Source organism: Echiichthys vipera (genome assembly GCF_963691815.1).
Source record: "Echiichthys vipera genome assembly, chromosome: 23".
Lineage (NCBI taxonomy): Eukaryota > Metazoa > Chordata > Actinopteri > Perciformes > Trachinidae > Echiichthys > Echiichthys vipera.
The window spans coordinates 1,716,810-1,733,086 of NC_139848.1; the positions used below are offsets into that span (position 1 = coordinate 1,716,810).

Consider the following 16,277-nt stretch of genomic DNA (forward strand, 5'->3'; position numbering starts at 1 on the left):
ACAAAAGCGTATAATATGCCACAAAAAGGGGAAACTGCGCATTGTTTTTTCTGTGTTAGCGACTAAAAGACTAGTTTGTAGTGTAAAATGACCGAGTCACTACATGAGTGTAACAGAAGAGGGAGCTGTGAAGTCTCAGGAGGAATGAAAAGGCAACCATAATAAAAAAAATAATAATAATAACGATGATAATAGGTCCAAGTCACTTAAGTTCCCTTCAGAGAAACGAGTGGTTCCCTTTTTCCTCTCATTCATTCACTCATGCGTTCATTCATCCAGCTGTCTCCTGTTGAAGTGAAGTCAGTGCTCCTTCTCCTCTGGAGGAGGATTAAAGGGATATCTTGACATTACGGAAAAACAAAGCAAACAATCTCTTAACACCACAGGAAAACATCCATGAGAAAGGAGCGTTGTTGCATTTTTTCCATAGAAGCCGCTCGTGGCTTCTACGGGGAACGCTAACGACACGAACCCAAGGTTGTTTTCCAAAGGTCGGACCTAAAATAAGTCTAAAAAACCATCAAGGCATCCATTTAAGACGTTAACATAAAGACAGAGCACACAGTGTTTCCCTAACATAGACAAAGTAGTGCTACCATTAGCTTCTCCCCATGATAGAGAACATTTTTATCTTTTCGTCTCACGAGGAGAGATCATAATTGTTCATTTCTGTTAAATAAGGCGGGAAATTCTCCTTAATTTCATTTAAATTCCAGGTTTATTGATTTGAGTTGCGTTTAAAATGTAGGGAAACACTGCAGCCTTCGATCTACCTCTCACATCTACTCCTTCATTGTTCCCTCCATCTCCTCCTCACAATAACACTACTTGTCGTCCTCTCTAGAAAGACACAAGTACGCAGGTATCTTCGTTTTCTTGTAAAAAAAACAACAAGTCTTCCATCTTCCCGATCTATCTGTCCTTCCCCCTCCTCGTTGGGAGAACCCTTTCCTCCGCTCTCCTCTCAGAACAGCACGTCTTCGTTGGTGATGAGCGTCTCCACCACGAGTCTCTGGTATCGGATGTCGTTGAGCGCCGTCATGGCGTCCAGCCCGGGGGCTCTCATCAGCGTCGGGCCGAAGACGATACCCAGGTTCTCGCTGGACATGAGGTTCTCCTTCTCGTACTCGGTCACTCTGGAAGCAGGGAGGACAGAAATAAGGTGTGATACAACTCGTCATCATCAAACTCTGACTCAGCAGCCACGACTTAAGGTGCATGACTGAGTGAACCCATGACCCTTGTGCGTTCTGACCTCTTGAGGTGAGCCATGAGGTAACGCAGCGTCTCGCAGTGAGCCGGCGGCAGCAGCTTCAAGGCCTCGTGGAGAGACTCCAGACGTTTCTCTGGGTCTGTAATCTCTGCAACACACACGTTAGACCCCTTTATTGTTCTGCTGTTTGGTGGAGCACATGTTCAGTCACTGAGCAACTCTTTTATTTTGTGTGATCAGGTGAGTATTCCTTCTCGCATATAACGTAGTGAGGCACATAAAGCGTGAACACCTACTTCCTGTTTCTATGAAGCGCGGGTAGGCGTCATACGTGATGAGGGGGATGGGCAGCTCTCGGAAGTAGAGTTTGAGGGCTCCGGTGATGATGTTGAGGTCCTCGTAGGCGTTCGAGGAGATGTCCGCCTTCTCTCCGTCTGTGGAGCAAATCGGCCGAAGCATCGCCCAAACGTGTTATTGTTTCATATGACGGTTCGCTGATAATAATAATTCCTAAAAGGGGGAATTATTCAGAAGGAACAGGACGCTCACCTCGGTCGAAGGCCAGCTTGACATCTTCAATCAGCTCACTGAAGCCTGATATTCTGTACAAGCCCTCGGACTGGACACCTGAGAGTTAAAGGCGCGTCAGTGTTCATGTGATTATGACAGATTTAAACCCTAAATGCCAAAATTCAACAGTTCCCGCTCCTCAAATGAGAATTCTGACAGATTTTCTTTATCTTCTATAATAACAACACATATCTTTACTTTTTGGACTGCTGCTTTGACAAAGGAGACTATTAAGAGACACGTGACGAAGCATTTCCTGTTATTTTATTACATGTTCCAGATCAAAACGCTCGCAAGTCAGAATTATTCATCGACTTCAGGCCTAATTTCTTCACTACAGGGCGGATTATTCTGCGTCAGTCGCTGACAAAAGTTGATCTACAACAACGTGTTTGAGACGACGATGCCTCTCCACGTACAGACGAGATATAGACAAAGAGAGATGGACGGCAGTGACGGATGATGAGAGACTGCGACGGAGAGAGACGGAGTGGGGGATGAGGAGAAAATTGCTCCCCAGCTCCTGTCAAGTTCACTCACTTCAAGTCACGCGTCTCTTATTGATTTCACGTAGAAGTTTCACTCAGGTCTTGACTCCTAGTCAATAAAATCCTGTCTGTGGCAGCTCCCCTGTGACTTCTCCCATCAGCTTGTGTACTTCTTCATACCAGTGACACACACACACACACATCTTGTGCAATCCTCTCACCTCTCGCCTCGATCTCCTGTATGCACATGTCGACGACCATGGGCCTCTTGGTGTTGTGGGCTTTGACCAGCGTGGTCAGGTCGCAGCTGTACACCTTCTTGACATGCCGCAGATCCGGCTGGCAGTCGTTCGGCACGACTTTGGAGCACTGCTTGTGGACGTTCAACCCGCAATCTGACAGAGAAACACAGAATATGAAAGTAAATAAAACGTAGCGTCTTGTGTACCCCGTCTGCCTACGTAAGGCGTTCAAACATATAGGCGTCGCAGAGGCACAGTTCATCGCACAGCAATAATCACACAAACAATGTGTTCTCTGGCACCAAACTGAATCTTTCAACGTTTGGAAATCCGTGATGAACAGCAGATGAGTCAACGAAAGTGAGTAACTTTAAGCCTGCTCTCTAAGTTTTGAGTCACGGTGTTAAGCGGGAGGAGGTGCGACACGTCGAACACAGCGGAGGAGGCAAAAAGGACTGAGATAAGTGCATCATTCTCTGATGTGATGTTTTTATCTGTGTGTGTGTGTGTGTGTGTGTGTGTGTGTGTCTTACCTGCACACTTGACTCCCTGAGCGATGAGACCCCACATGAAGTTGGCACAGTACTCACACCAGTGGGGTCCTCTGAATGTATGAACCTGACACAGAGAAGAGGCGACATTTCATTATATTTTAATCTAAAATGATCCCGAAATTAGCAACAAATAAGTGAAAACAGATACGGCCATGCAAAATCATAAACAGAAAAATAAACGAGTTGAATGTGTCAAAATTGTATATTTGCACAAAAGAACAGGTGAGAAAAATATGAATGAGACCCGAGCTGCGTATACCAGCAGATATCTTTACTATAGACATCAAAGAGAGAGTGATGGAGGCGGGAAAATGACAGTTTTAATCTGCTTATTTTTAACATAATTGATCTGTATATAATAAAAAATGCTAATAATCTCCATCTGATCACAGTGTTTGTTTCCCTTGAGCTCAGCACGCTCTGGTTCTGACCTTCATGCTCCTCACTAATGGCTTATTGGAATTTAGAAACCTGGGAATCAAGAAAAAGCTTAAATGGAAATACAGAAGTGTGTGTGTTCTCTTTGTTTGTGTGTGTGTGTGTGTGTGTGTGTTCTCTTTGTGTGTGTGTGTATCCCAACACTGTGCTCTCTGAGGTGAATTTGAATAAGACCCATGAGCTGAATCAGCAACTCTGGCAGCACTCAACACACACACACACACACACACACACACACACACACACACACACACACACACACACACACACACACACACACACACACACACACACACACACACACACACACACACACACACACACACACACACACACACACACACACACACACACACACACACACACACACACACACACACACACACACACACACACACACACACACACACACACACACACACACACACACACACACACACACACACACACACACACACACACACACACACACGACAGGAGAATCTCACCTTGAAGTTATGGACCTTCTCATATTTGGGCGCCAGGTCGCTCTCCCTCAGGGTGGCCCTCCGCACCAGCGATGTGAGCTGCGAAAGGGCAAAACATCGGATTGGTTGCCAGAAGGTGGAAGCAGGGGAGGGGGGTTTGGAGGGGGCTGGCGCCCGGTTGAGACGGGTCCCAGAGCTCGCGCTTGGGTCTGAGGTGCTTCCAGAAAGTGGCAGGGAGGGAACTGAACCAGCGCTGACATTCAGACTGAGAGCTGCGGTAAACAAAGAGCCCTTCTGGCTGGTCTCCTTCTCGGCTCGCTTGCGTGATTGCTTTTTACCTCTTTTAACGACATAAGACTCTCGGCTCGGCATTGTGGGATCTGTGGTTGTGGTGTGAATTTAACTCACACCGGAGATTTAAATCAAACGCTGGCTCTGAAACCAAAATCCCATCAATAAATACAGTGAGCCAAAAAGAGGAAATACTCTTTTAGAGATTGTGTTAAAAATGACAAAGAGAGTGAAGATTAAAATGTCACAGCAACAACGACTAGACTCTCAAATCATTTCAAAGCCCTGTCCGACAACAACATCCCAAACCGAGGAGCCAACGCAGGACCAATCCTGCAGTCTTAGCACCACAAAGATCAGCCAATCAGATTAGCTCTGCATACTGACGGGGCTGCGTGCTGCAATTCCACTTCATAACAAAAAAACAAAACAAAAACAGCCGGCCAATAAAAAGCAGAAAATACAAATTTGTGAAAGAAAGTTCCCTTAATATGATTCGATAAATCTTCTTGAAAAGCGCTCCCAAAATCCGCCGAACCGGACTGATGCTGCAGAATGTGCGCTCCCGTGTCTCAGTGTCGTGTCGGTGAGCGCTCCAGCCCACATGGCTCAACGTGTGTGTGTGTGTGTGTGTGTGTGTGTGTGTGTGTTAATCCTCTTTCCCTCCACACACTTGCCAGGCAGAGCAAGTGGAGGAGGGAGGTGATAAAAGGCGGAGAGAGAAAGAAGAGGCAGGAGGAGGGGGGAGGAGGCTGAGCCACGGTGCTGTAATGGAGGAATTTAACAGGTCACACTGAGAGGGGAAGGAGCCAATCAGAACACAGAGATCGCTGTTGTTCGTCACTGATTTCTGCCTCCTCAATTGTCCCGGGAGATGGAGAGAAAGAGAAAGAGAAAGAGAAAGAGAAAGAAGGAGAGAGCTATTATTACATTCATCCATTCACACCTTTTGATTCCCTCTCGTCTTTTGCTGTTTTTCAACTTCAATCCTTTGTTTTCTCAGATATTTTTCTAATACTCATCGACTGTAAACGGCCTCATGTGAGTGTGTCTTGCTGCTTGTTCGACAGAATAAACACCATCCCATGTCCTTAAATGGCCCTGGTCCCCCATTATCTTAGATCTTACAGGTAACATTACATAAGAATAGTTTATGGCAAAGTGTTCACTTAAGAAGGGCACTTTCCCGCTTTCTATTTGGGCAAATTGTCAACAAACGAGAGGTGGGACTGCGTTAAATCCTGCTACTGTGGGAGAGATTTACAAGCTTTAAACTGTGTGGTTTGATGTTTTTTTTAAGATACCTTACATATCATACAGGATACTACAGTTCTTTTGTGGTTAAGTTTCGTCAAACCGGAAAAAAAAAGGGAATTAAGATGAATTTTAAAGGCAAAATGCCATGAAACAAGCGGCCACATATTCAAACGTCATAGTGTGTGTGTATGACTGGTTATGGATATTTAATGACATGTTTTCAGTGTGTGGTGATGGCGGGGTGGATAACAAAAGAGCACCGCGATTATAGAGACAGAAAGACAAAAACCTGTGACGCTTTAAGCTCCAAACGTGCAAATTTTGTGTATTATTTCTTCCGTATTTTCTCTCAGATCATCTTTCTCCTGTCCCTAAATGCTTCACCGTCACCGTCCAGTGAACTCTCTCTCACCACAAGGCCTTAAAATTTAAAATTTAAAAAGCCATCACCAGAAACACACCTTCATTGCCCCCACGGGGCCCATGAACACGACATTTAACCCTGCGATAAGAGGTTATTAGCTCCACGAAAGACGTATTTCTCGCGTGTTTGTCTCCCCCACAGAGAGCCACCTCTGGTCTCAATGTCACGGCTGTGCTGCACTGTCTGCAAATCCACCCAATTATGAAAGCATACACGTACACAGGACCACCCCCCATCACACACACACACACACGGACAGTGATGTATGAGGTGCAGAATAGGTGGTCATGCACTGCAGGTCACACGAGGCCTCAGGAGGTTCAGTACTGGCGTAGCAGATAAAAAAATTGCACACACTACCTTGTTATGTGTGTGTGTGTGTGTGTGTGTGTGTGTGTGTGCGCGTGTTCCGTGTCGTCCACTTTAACCGGACCTCGTTTTCATGCACCCGCCTGCGTAAACACACAGCTGCAGAACCACACATTTACATTAAATGTCGTCCTCCTCCTGCGTCACACTGAAGCCGCACATCTCCAAACTTCTGTTTTCAAAAGCTCCTAGTGAGAAAATAAAGTTTCCCGTGTGTCCTCTGGGTTAAAAACTAATCACAGAAAACAATTATCTCACAGCTGAATGGAAACTAATGAGCCGGCGACGAGGCTCGGCTCCTGCTCCTGAATACTTAGTAGACGGCTTTTGGGAGATAGCGGGTTTCTGCAGGCTGTTATGTAATTTTGCTGCAGAGCCTTTGGCTGGAGGCCATCGCGCCTCTGCATCCATCCTCCTCCTCCTCCTCCTCCTCCTACTTCTTTCACAATGTTCCTCAACTCTTCCACTCTCACTCTGCTGTACTGAAACAAGAACTCAGAACATTTCATACTTTATGTCCCTCGGATTCAAGCAACATACATTTAAAGATTTAAAGAAGTGTTGTCTTCACCCTAGAGACCTCAGTCTTCCTACACATTTCCACTGCCAGTGTCTCTACGTATACTGACAGCACAGGCAGCCGAAGACTCTTGATGAATGATTGAATTTGTCTGAGACTGGTTACTCTTAAAGGCCTAATTTTAAACTGTAGTCCAAAGGGGATATTCGTTGGTCTGCAGCCAACACAACTCACTTTATTATTCAAACCAACTGCTCAAAAACCTAAAAGCCTTCAGGTCAGGTTGCCAGAAACATATGTTAATTGGATGCTTTTGGCCCGAGTTCCTACACAGTTCCTATTTCCATATTTCCTGCAGAGAGTGATGAGTTTAGAAAATATTGATTGGTATTCACTGGGATTATTACGCAGCCTGTAAAAGCTCCCTCTTTAGCTTAAGACACATCCTCAGAATGACAATCAGTGGATTCTGATGAGAAAGAAAATGGTATTTCAGTTCTGAACAACATTATATTTTTATGACCAGGCTCCATAACAACCCCTCGCCAAATCCTGCCATATAAGTGCGTTTGACCTCACCCTCTCCTCGGCATTACAGTCGTCTTTGGCCGGAGCGGGTCCATCCGGGGCCTCTGGGCTCTGCGGCAGGTGCTTCTTCAGGGTGGGCTCCTGATTCAGGGTGGTGTAGCCCACGTGTTCATAGATGGGGTTTATGGTCATCTTAGCAATGTACTCCGCAGCCTGTCAGAAGAGAAGGTTACTGTTAAGATGACAGGTTTATGTCAGTCACGACAGACTCCTAACAGTACAAATGATTACTTTCCATTTGACCTCGCCGTCTCTCAATCTTGCAATTAAATTCTTGATTTTACGGCCCCGTTTACCCCCTTGGTACTTTCCTATTGTCTGAATAACAAATAAACATTTAATGGGCATTTAAGAGCTTAAGGAAATGCTGATGCCGCTTCTTTCCTCCGTGATTATTTTTCAAAGAATCCAGGGACTTAGATGATCACGTAAACACGGGGTAATCAAATGCGAGTCAAGATGAATGCTGGCAAACATGGGCTGAAAGCTTGAAACGCTTCCATTTTGTAATCATCCATAATGAGCATTTGCATTGATTACAGCCCTGATAAATGGCTCTCACTGTGCAGCACCGTCCTCAGAGCCAATGTAGAAAGTTTTTCTTTTATTAGTGGAGTGCGGATAGGAAGGAAAAAGCACCTTTGTCTCAATGTAGAGTGTGATGAGGCCGTCTGTGACCAGGTCGTGGATGGACTCGAACCTCTTCTCTCCAACAAAGTGCTTCCCATCATGGTAGAGGCGGAAGTTTCTTGTCTGGTTGCCAAACCTGGATGGAGCGGAGGAAAACTTTAAGCTTTAAGGGACATCAAAGTTTAAGTAAAGCATCTAGGTTTGGTCATTAATGCTTAAAATCTAAAATCTGGGCTGAAACAGAGGGTTCATCATAAACAGCCTGCAGAAAATACAGAGTTTAAGAAATAAATGGCACAAACTTAGTGAATTGGGCCAGCACATTATATCTGCTCCACCGTGAGATAAAACAGCACCATTTAGATCATTAACCCCGAAAATCCAACCTTTCCATTTCTGCCCGACCCAGAGTGGGACTCTAGTTTATGAAGTGGTATTTATGGAAGGTAATTATAACCACAGGAGATGAGAGAGGCGGTGGAAGAGAGAGAGAGAAGCTTTGTGCAGGTGGAAGAATGACGAGGCTATGAATAGAGCGAACTGACCCGAAACCAAATTGGAATTGTGCCGCGCGCCCGTTTAAAAGTGTGACAACTACTCTGAGAAAAAGACACTCAAGCAGAAGTGACTGCTGATGTGCTCCCTCCCTCTTTGCCCTCTCCTCTGTGGAAAAGGTGTGTGGAGCCATGTGAGAGTAGAGATGAGCGCCTCTGAGCAGCTTACACCTCCAACGGCCGCGTTTAAACCCCTCACACCCTCACATGCGATTAGAGGCGCTCAACGTTCAGGGACGCTCCTCTCCTCTTTTTCTTGCCTCGTCACTCAAATGCACGCGGGCCTCAGACAAAGGAGGTCAACACGGACCCAGAATTGGTTTGACGTGCGATACGACAAAAAGAACAGGCTGAACGTCTTAAAAAAACACAAACAAATGAGCTTATTTCATACAGAAAATGTTGATAATTCATTATGAAGCGACTTGTTTTTTGATCAGAAACTCGGTGACGTTCCCCAGACTCTGTGGCGGTTCATTTTCTAATAAACCCGCTGTAATCCTCGCTCCGTTGGCACCACTGAGCTCACATTTGCTCCTGATTGTGGGGATCTCCCTTAATCAGACAAACACACAGAAACGAACCTTAGAGCCAGCGTGTATGTGCCCGGCTGCCTCTGACTCTCTCGGATGAGGTAGCTGCCTTCGGCCTGACTCAGCAACTGGTCGGCCTCCTCTCTGGAGATCATGCCGTGGTACCTGGTAGCGTGAAAAGCATCAAAATATCAGGTCAAAATGTCTTAGTTGTTCTAATACAGAGACGCCAGCCTTGAGGACATCTTATCACCATCACTTGAATTTTGAATTAGCATGGAAAAATGTCTTTTTTAATCATAAAACAGGTCTAGGTGCTGTTTAAATACGGTGACAGTATCAAAACGCTCAATCCACAGAGACACGCACACAGGCCGTAATCAGAAACTGCTCCGCAAACCATTCTCACTGAATTCTCACATAAATCACAGATAAAGAGAACTTACTCTCTTCCATAGTATTTAGGTCGATTATCCACCTGCAGGGAAGAAAGAAAACATGAGACACTAAAAAGGTACAGGCTGCGAAGAGAAAACAACTACAGAATGAAGGTAAAATTGGGATTTCCACGCTGGCTTAAATGTTTATGCGGCAGTATATTATTGTCACATTGCGCTGTAGAAATGCCACCACGACTAAACACAGCGCGCTCTCTTCGGGAGTGTGTGGGCGCAGAGAATATTGCACGGGTCAGATAAAAAGCTGAACATTGTGTTGCTCCCGACAAAACCGCTGTGGAGCCAATAAATCAACAAAGACCCATCGGCGCTGAATATTAATTTGGATGCTGTGTGTGTGTGTGTGTGTGTGTGTGTGTGTGTGTGTGTGTGTGTGTGTGTGAAAGACACAGGGAGAGAGGAAGGTAAAAAACTAACTCTTGCAGGTTCAGCGTAGTGAAAACGAAAAGCAACAAAGTCGAGATGGTGAGAGTTTCTTCAGCGTTATCAGCCGTGCATGGGAATCTCTGGACGCCTGCCAAAACTGCTCTGAGGTCTGTCAGTAAGCCATGCATGGACACACTAATATTACTAATGCTCAGCAGACATCCTTGGCTGCACAGTACATTTTAAAGAGCCTATATTAGCCACCTGTAGTGGACAGTTAATGTGTCCTTGTTATTAGCTAGTTTTTCATTTTAATAAGCTGCGGTCTTCCAGCTAAAGGACGGTCTCCACTCGAAAAGTCCCCCTGACACGCCACAAATTTAAAAAGTATCAGCCTTAAATAAGTGCCTAGTGGTGCATCATTAAATCACAACACGGAGGAGCTGCTGGTGGCAAAGAGGGGGCTCTTCTACCCCGTCTGTCCGCGGGTTTTAACTGGGTCAGCATCGACTACCTGACCCGACCGGGCATCAAAGCCGACAGCTGTTCATTTAGCATCTACACACACACACATACACGAGGATGCCCTAAGTCTTTTACAGATTAACACCAGATGCACAAACCCCCATTCTCTAATCCCCCAAACCTTGCTGTCCCCCATACTCTCACACACACACACACACACATCTGGTGGCTGCCCCCCCTGTGGGTAGAGGTGCTGGTGCAGGGCATTTGGTGGGTGTGCTTGGTTATTAGGATGGAGCCTCTACATCAGGTGTCTCAAACTGAAGTAAAGGGTCGCTGTGGCTGCAGGTTTTGATTCCAACCAAGCAAGAACACACCTGACTCGACTTATTCAACCACCTGAATCGCTCCCACACAGTTGCATTTGTTAGATCGGGTGTGTTCTTGCTTGGTTGGAGTGAAAACCTGCAGCCACAGTGGCTCTTTACTGGATCAGTTTGAGACACCTGCTCTACATCATCCCACAGAAAACATACAGATGCTAATATTCATGTTGTTTTGATGGGATAAAAAGCAGGGGCTGAAGGGAGCAATGAATTGTGAAATGATTTTTATTGAATAGAGTATTATATGAATGACTTCATTGGTCACCAGTATCACTAACAGGGCTCTACTTTAAGAGAAAGAGGAACAACCGGAGTGGAGAGCTGCTTTTGTTTTGTTTGGTCTTGTTGAAATGATTGGTCCTACAAAATAAAAGCACAAAAGCACTGATAGACGATGTTGGTTTTACTGTAATAACATGAAAAAAAAATACATGCAGTGTTTAACATTTTTAGACTTTACACGCGCCTTCCCCGAAGACAATGAAGTGGTGAACTACAGCAAAACCAATCAGCCGTGCTGCAAACTGAGTCAGCCATCAGTCTCTCTGAGGGGACGAAACACACACGTTAACACGCCATAAAACGTTCCGCTTGCTCGAGGCTCGATCCGAACCATTATTGTTTCAGCAGGTAATCGTATGTGATGCAGGAGAATAGAGAGAACGCCAAAGTGACCTCCTCGGGGTGCTTTTAACTGAAATGAAACATCTGTGAAACGATACCCCCCCCGATCACCACTCTGCACTGACACGCTGCACCTGTGCTCAAGTCTCCTGCTGCTCATTTAAAGCTACGTTTCCATGCATCAAACCAAATAGCACGAGGAACGTGGCCTCCTTCAACGTTATGGACGCTTCACTCTGCCTTTTATCCATTTGCCCGGTGTTATTTCTGAAAGGTAGCACCACAAAGTCATAAAGTTAGGCAAGGCAATTGGGGAAAACTGTATTTTGACTTTTATTGAGGTGAACTTCTAAATTCTGGGTTTAGTCGGATCATTGATGTGCCTGACTGGATTTTACGCAGTGCTTACGCTTTAGGGAATATATTACTGTTGTGCGTTGCCTTTGGGGGGTATTTAGATAAATTTCTCACTGAACATTTTATTTCAGTTAATGAAGCAAACCTGCACGGACGAATGCTCTATTCGTGCGTTCACGTCCTCTGGAAAATATGGTAAATACCAAAAGCCGACGTGAAAATTGCACATGCACACCCCCTCATGTGGTCATTTCCACCGGGGAGCTCGTAGAATATTTTGATACAGGAGTTGCGGAGATGAGATAACCTTTGACCTTTTCAACATGGCGGAGCGCAACACAAGAGTCTCCTTTATCACAACAACACTGATTATGTGCTTCAGATTAGCGCAGCGCCCGGTTTATGAAGCTAAAACAGAAGTATAAGTTTCCTCTACTGTCCTAAAAACCTACTTTTCATGATCTACAAAAACTACAGCCTCTTATTTACTGTTTGTGTTTCGATAAATTCTCTTCTCGCTGTAGCAGATGAATTAGTCTAAAAGGGTTTTCCCCAATGTAGCAGGTCAGGATCTGAGGGTCCAGGTTTCATTTCCCCACGACAACAAACGCACTTGAACACAACACGCTGGTCTATTTCCAGCTCACAGGTGGAAATGACCGTCTTTTCCTTAACACGTGAAGGCACCATAATTCAGCAGGAAGTGCGTTCTTACCTCGCAGGTGCAGGTGAGTCTGCGCGGGTGAGGCGCCTCCTGCTGGAGCTGGTACACTGTGGCAGAAAACACACACACACAGCAAATTATCAGCAAACAGCACGTTACCACCGTAAAGAACGAGTGTATACGAATCTTTACATTTGAGTTACAAAAGGTTAAAATAGGGATAATAGCACACAAGCTGTTCTGTTGATACTTACAGTAAGACTTCCACACCGGTGGCCTGTATTCGTCATGATCTGAGGACAGAAACAGAACAGGAGCTTTTATTCTGACTTCATTTCCTTTGCTACGGCACCTCCAAGTGGACAAACATAATAATGATCCGTGCTGGTTTTATCTGAATGTTCTGTCTCAATTTTGATATGAACCATCACCCAGATAACATCAGGATTCTCTTATTTTATTCCATTTAATTTCAATTCAATTGTATTTATAGTGTCAAATCATAACAAAAGTTATCTCAGGACACTTTACAGAGTAGGTAAAGACCACACTCTATGACTTATTTATGATTTACACAGACCCAACAATTCCCCCGTAGAGTACGGTGGCGTTGAAAACCTTCACTATAACATTTTTCAATCTTTCATATTTTAAAACAATGAAATAACACAGAGTATCGATTTGAAACAACAAACCGTAAATGCTCAGATGTTTGTTTAACAGTCTGAACTGGGGCAGGATTGTGGTGCAATCATAATAAAATAGTTTCATTAATAACACTGCTAAATAAATAAACAAGCTAACAAACAGCGGTCTAATGATTACAAACATCACAATGACACATGAGGTAAAAGCTTCAGCGGATCGATTTCCTTCAGTTTGTGTGCGATTACCTCGGTGTATCACACTGATGGATGTTTTTCCCTCACGGAGCATGAACGGCGGCTAAGTGGCTTCATAAATAAATCTACTGTGAAGCATAAAACGCTGATTCACTCATATTGATTCTGCAGAAAGGACGGTGTGTAAACGAGCTGTGATGTTAGTGTGTGTTTACTGCCCTCATACCTCCCCCTCTGAAATGAACTGCAGATAAATATCAACAGTAGCAGTGTTCCTTGTTGCTTGTGCGGCTGTTGCGGACCATAAACAACGCTTGCATTAATATTAGAGTACGCGTGACTTAGATGCTGAGGAGAACGGGATCATTTTCACCCCCGAGCGCTCAACTGGAGTTTGGATGAACTCTGCAGAAGCTACTGAACATTTTCACTGGAATTCCTTTCGGGTGCCATGACCGAAAGAACGAGGTCGCGGGTACAAGCGGCCGAAATGTGTTTCCTCAGGAGGGGGGCTGGAGTCTCCCTTAGAGAGAGGGGGAGAAGTTCAGCATCCGTGAGGAACTCGGAGTAGAGCCGCTGCTCCTTTGCGTTGAAAGGAGCCAGTTGAGGTGGTTCAGGATCATCTAGTAAGGATGAACCCTGGGCGCCTCCATAGGGAGATGTTCCAGGCACGTCCAGCTGGGAGGAGGCCTCAGGGAAGACCCAGGACCAGGTGGAGAGATTAGATCTCCACACTGGCCTGGGAACGCCTCAGGATCCCCCAGTTAGAGCTGGTTAATGTGGCCCTGGAAAGGGAAGTTTGGGGTCCCCTGCTAAAGCTGCTGCCCCCGTGACCCGACCCCGGATAAGAGGCTGAAGATGAGATGAGATGAGATCCTTTCGGGTTCAAATTCTGCCGTGTGCGTTTATTCATGAGTCACTGTGGCGTCAAAAGATATTCAATTTAACACGATGTTACCTTCTGACATGACAAATAAGACCATTGTTGTATCTGGAATAGGTCGGGACAGGTTAATATGCGTTTTTTGTTTATTTCTTGTTAAAATAAAACACAAACGACTGCATCCAAAAGTGAAACTGAAACAAAAATGACTTAATTTCATTACTCTACGGAAAAATGAGTATTAAATAGACTCATTTTGACACAGGAACATAATATGCATGTGTCCTTTCGCCAGCGCCTTGCAAATTCAGGCACACGCCGTCTTCCACCTTCTCTGCATGAGTAAAACTAACAGCCTGCTTCCTGTCTCGGTGTACGCTGTGTCCACTCTGCGAGCCTTATCTATTCAACACTTGTCGTGCCGGTATCCTGTCTTCAAAATAACTCCAGATCCTCCCCGGGGCGAGTGTCTCACACACTCTTTCTCAAGGAAACGCACCCTCGCAGTAAGACACACTCACAAGAGACCAGACACAACATTTCAACTGCAACAGGGGTGGAAAGTAATAAGACACAGACGCAGTGCTTAAAGGACAATAATGCATCTGTGCTGGAGATGACTGTCTATGTTTTTACACTCTGAGACTTTATACGGTTACTCCAGTGCATGTAAAAGAGAAATATTGTGCATTTTTCTCCACCACACACCCCAAAATAGCATACAATATAATGCTATATTGACAACCATTCAACAGGAAGACCAATTTTAGATATACAAATTAAATACAGTAATGCCTAAAGGACCTTATACTTCTTAAAGGCTCAATGAGAGTGCATTTGACTGCTAATACGACTTTGTTTAAAGACGTTGTGATGTTTTCTTATTGTATTTAAAAAGCCTACTTTGCCAAAAACTGAGATACAACATTATAAAATACTCAATTAAAAGTATTATCTGCAAATCCACTTGCAAAAGGACACTGACAATGTGTATATTGTCATAAATTATGTACTTAATTATTAATGCAGATGTTATAACAGGTCACGGTAAAGCAGATTTGACTACTTGACACACCGGTGGATAGTTGATTCTTTAAAAAATATGCATCATATTTAATGGGATCACCATATTATCTGCAGGTAAATACTCAGTCTGCAAAGTAAACCACCAACTCTAATTCTTAAATACATGTAGAGGAGTTAAGAATCTAATGATTTGCCTCAGAAAGACTGAAATAAGGTAAGATATTCCTTATATATGTTCCTAAAAATACTCAAGAACACACGTGCTACACCATATTTGACTTATAGTTATAGGATCAATACGATTTCTATTGACCTTTACCACATTTACATGCAAAAACACACAAAAACACCATGAATACACTCAGGAAAAGGCAAAAAAGGCCAATAATCCGATGCATGATGCTGCTTACCAAACACATTTAGGGCCATGTTGATGTTCTGTGATATGCTGCCGGTTATGATTTAATAGTCCTGACTCTTAAATCCTGAAAGAAAACACACAGAAAGTATTTCACGACCCCTGGCTGCAGACAAAACAGCTGAGTAACGAATGGACAATAAATGCTCGAGCTCAGATTGGCGGGACTAAGATAAAAAACGGAGCCAACGGCTGTTTTTTTTTTTACATTCAACAGTTAAAAACACATTTGTTTGGTATTGAGATGAAAATGCACCGAAGACGGTTCGCAAAACTATGAATTTATCAGAATATAATAATACGACCGTACTCACGTTAAAATCCATTCTACAGAGTGGTCGCCATCTTGCTGGGTCACGTGAGTCATCTCGCCCTCTCCCTCTAGAGTAACTATGGCAACGGACCTTGCTGATGGTACTTCGTGGCAAAAACGACGTCGTCACTCCCGATTTAAAGGTTGTATTTTCCGTTTTTACCGTAGTTACTGTGATACGCAACGTTATTTATGTTTTCTCCTTTTAAAGAGAACTCACCAAGAGTAAACTGAAAAGGTTATTTCATGCCTCGTAAGCCAAGTACTCACGTTATGTGCGTATATAAAGTGATGTTTTCTCCTTATTATCTCATGGCCGGTTAGCTCAGTTGGTTAG

At 44.4% G+C, this 16,277-nt stretch overlaps 1 protein-coding gene across 2 annotated transcripts; it reads right to left on the reverse strand.

Annotated features, from left to right (window-relative positions):
- Nucleotides 1-910: 910 nt before the first annotated feature.
- LOC310964530 (N-chimaerin) lies at nucleotides 911-15,638 on the reverse strand (the record flags this gene model as incomplete). 2 transcript variants are annotated; one of them, XM_083937707.1, is made up of 14 exons in its annotated part: nucleotides 911-1,136; nucleotides 1,256-1,361; nucleotides 1,510-1,647; nucleotides 1,763-1,840; nucleotides 2,493-2,666; nucleotides 3,047-3,131; nucleotides 3,994-4,071; nucleotides 7,413-7,574; nucleotides 8,061-8,187; nucleotides 9,190-9,303; nucleotides 9,585-9,616; nucleotides 12,510-12,565; nucleotides 12,713-12,751; nucleotides 15,620-15,638. In XM_083937707.1, 14 exons carry the CDS (start codon nucleotides 15,636-15,638, stop codon nucleotides 965-967), a joined length of 1,380 nt encoding a protein of 459 aa, XP_083793833.1. In that variant the 3' UTR covers nucleotides 911-964. The 2 variants fall into 2 exon arrangements, with proteins under 2 accessions (XP_083793833.1, XP_083793834.1); XM_083937708.1 differs by having other exon boundaries at nucleotides 9,178-9,303.
- Between the last annotated feature and the right edge of the window lie 639 nt (nucleotides 15,639-16,277).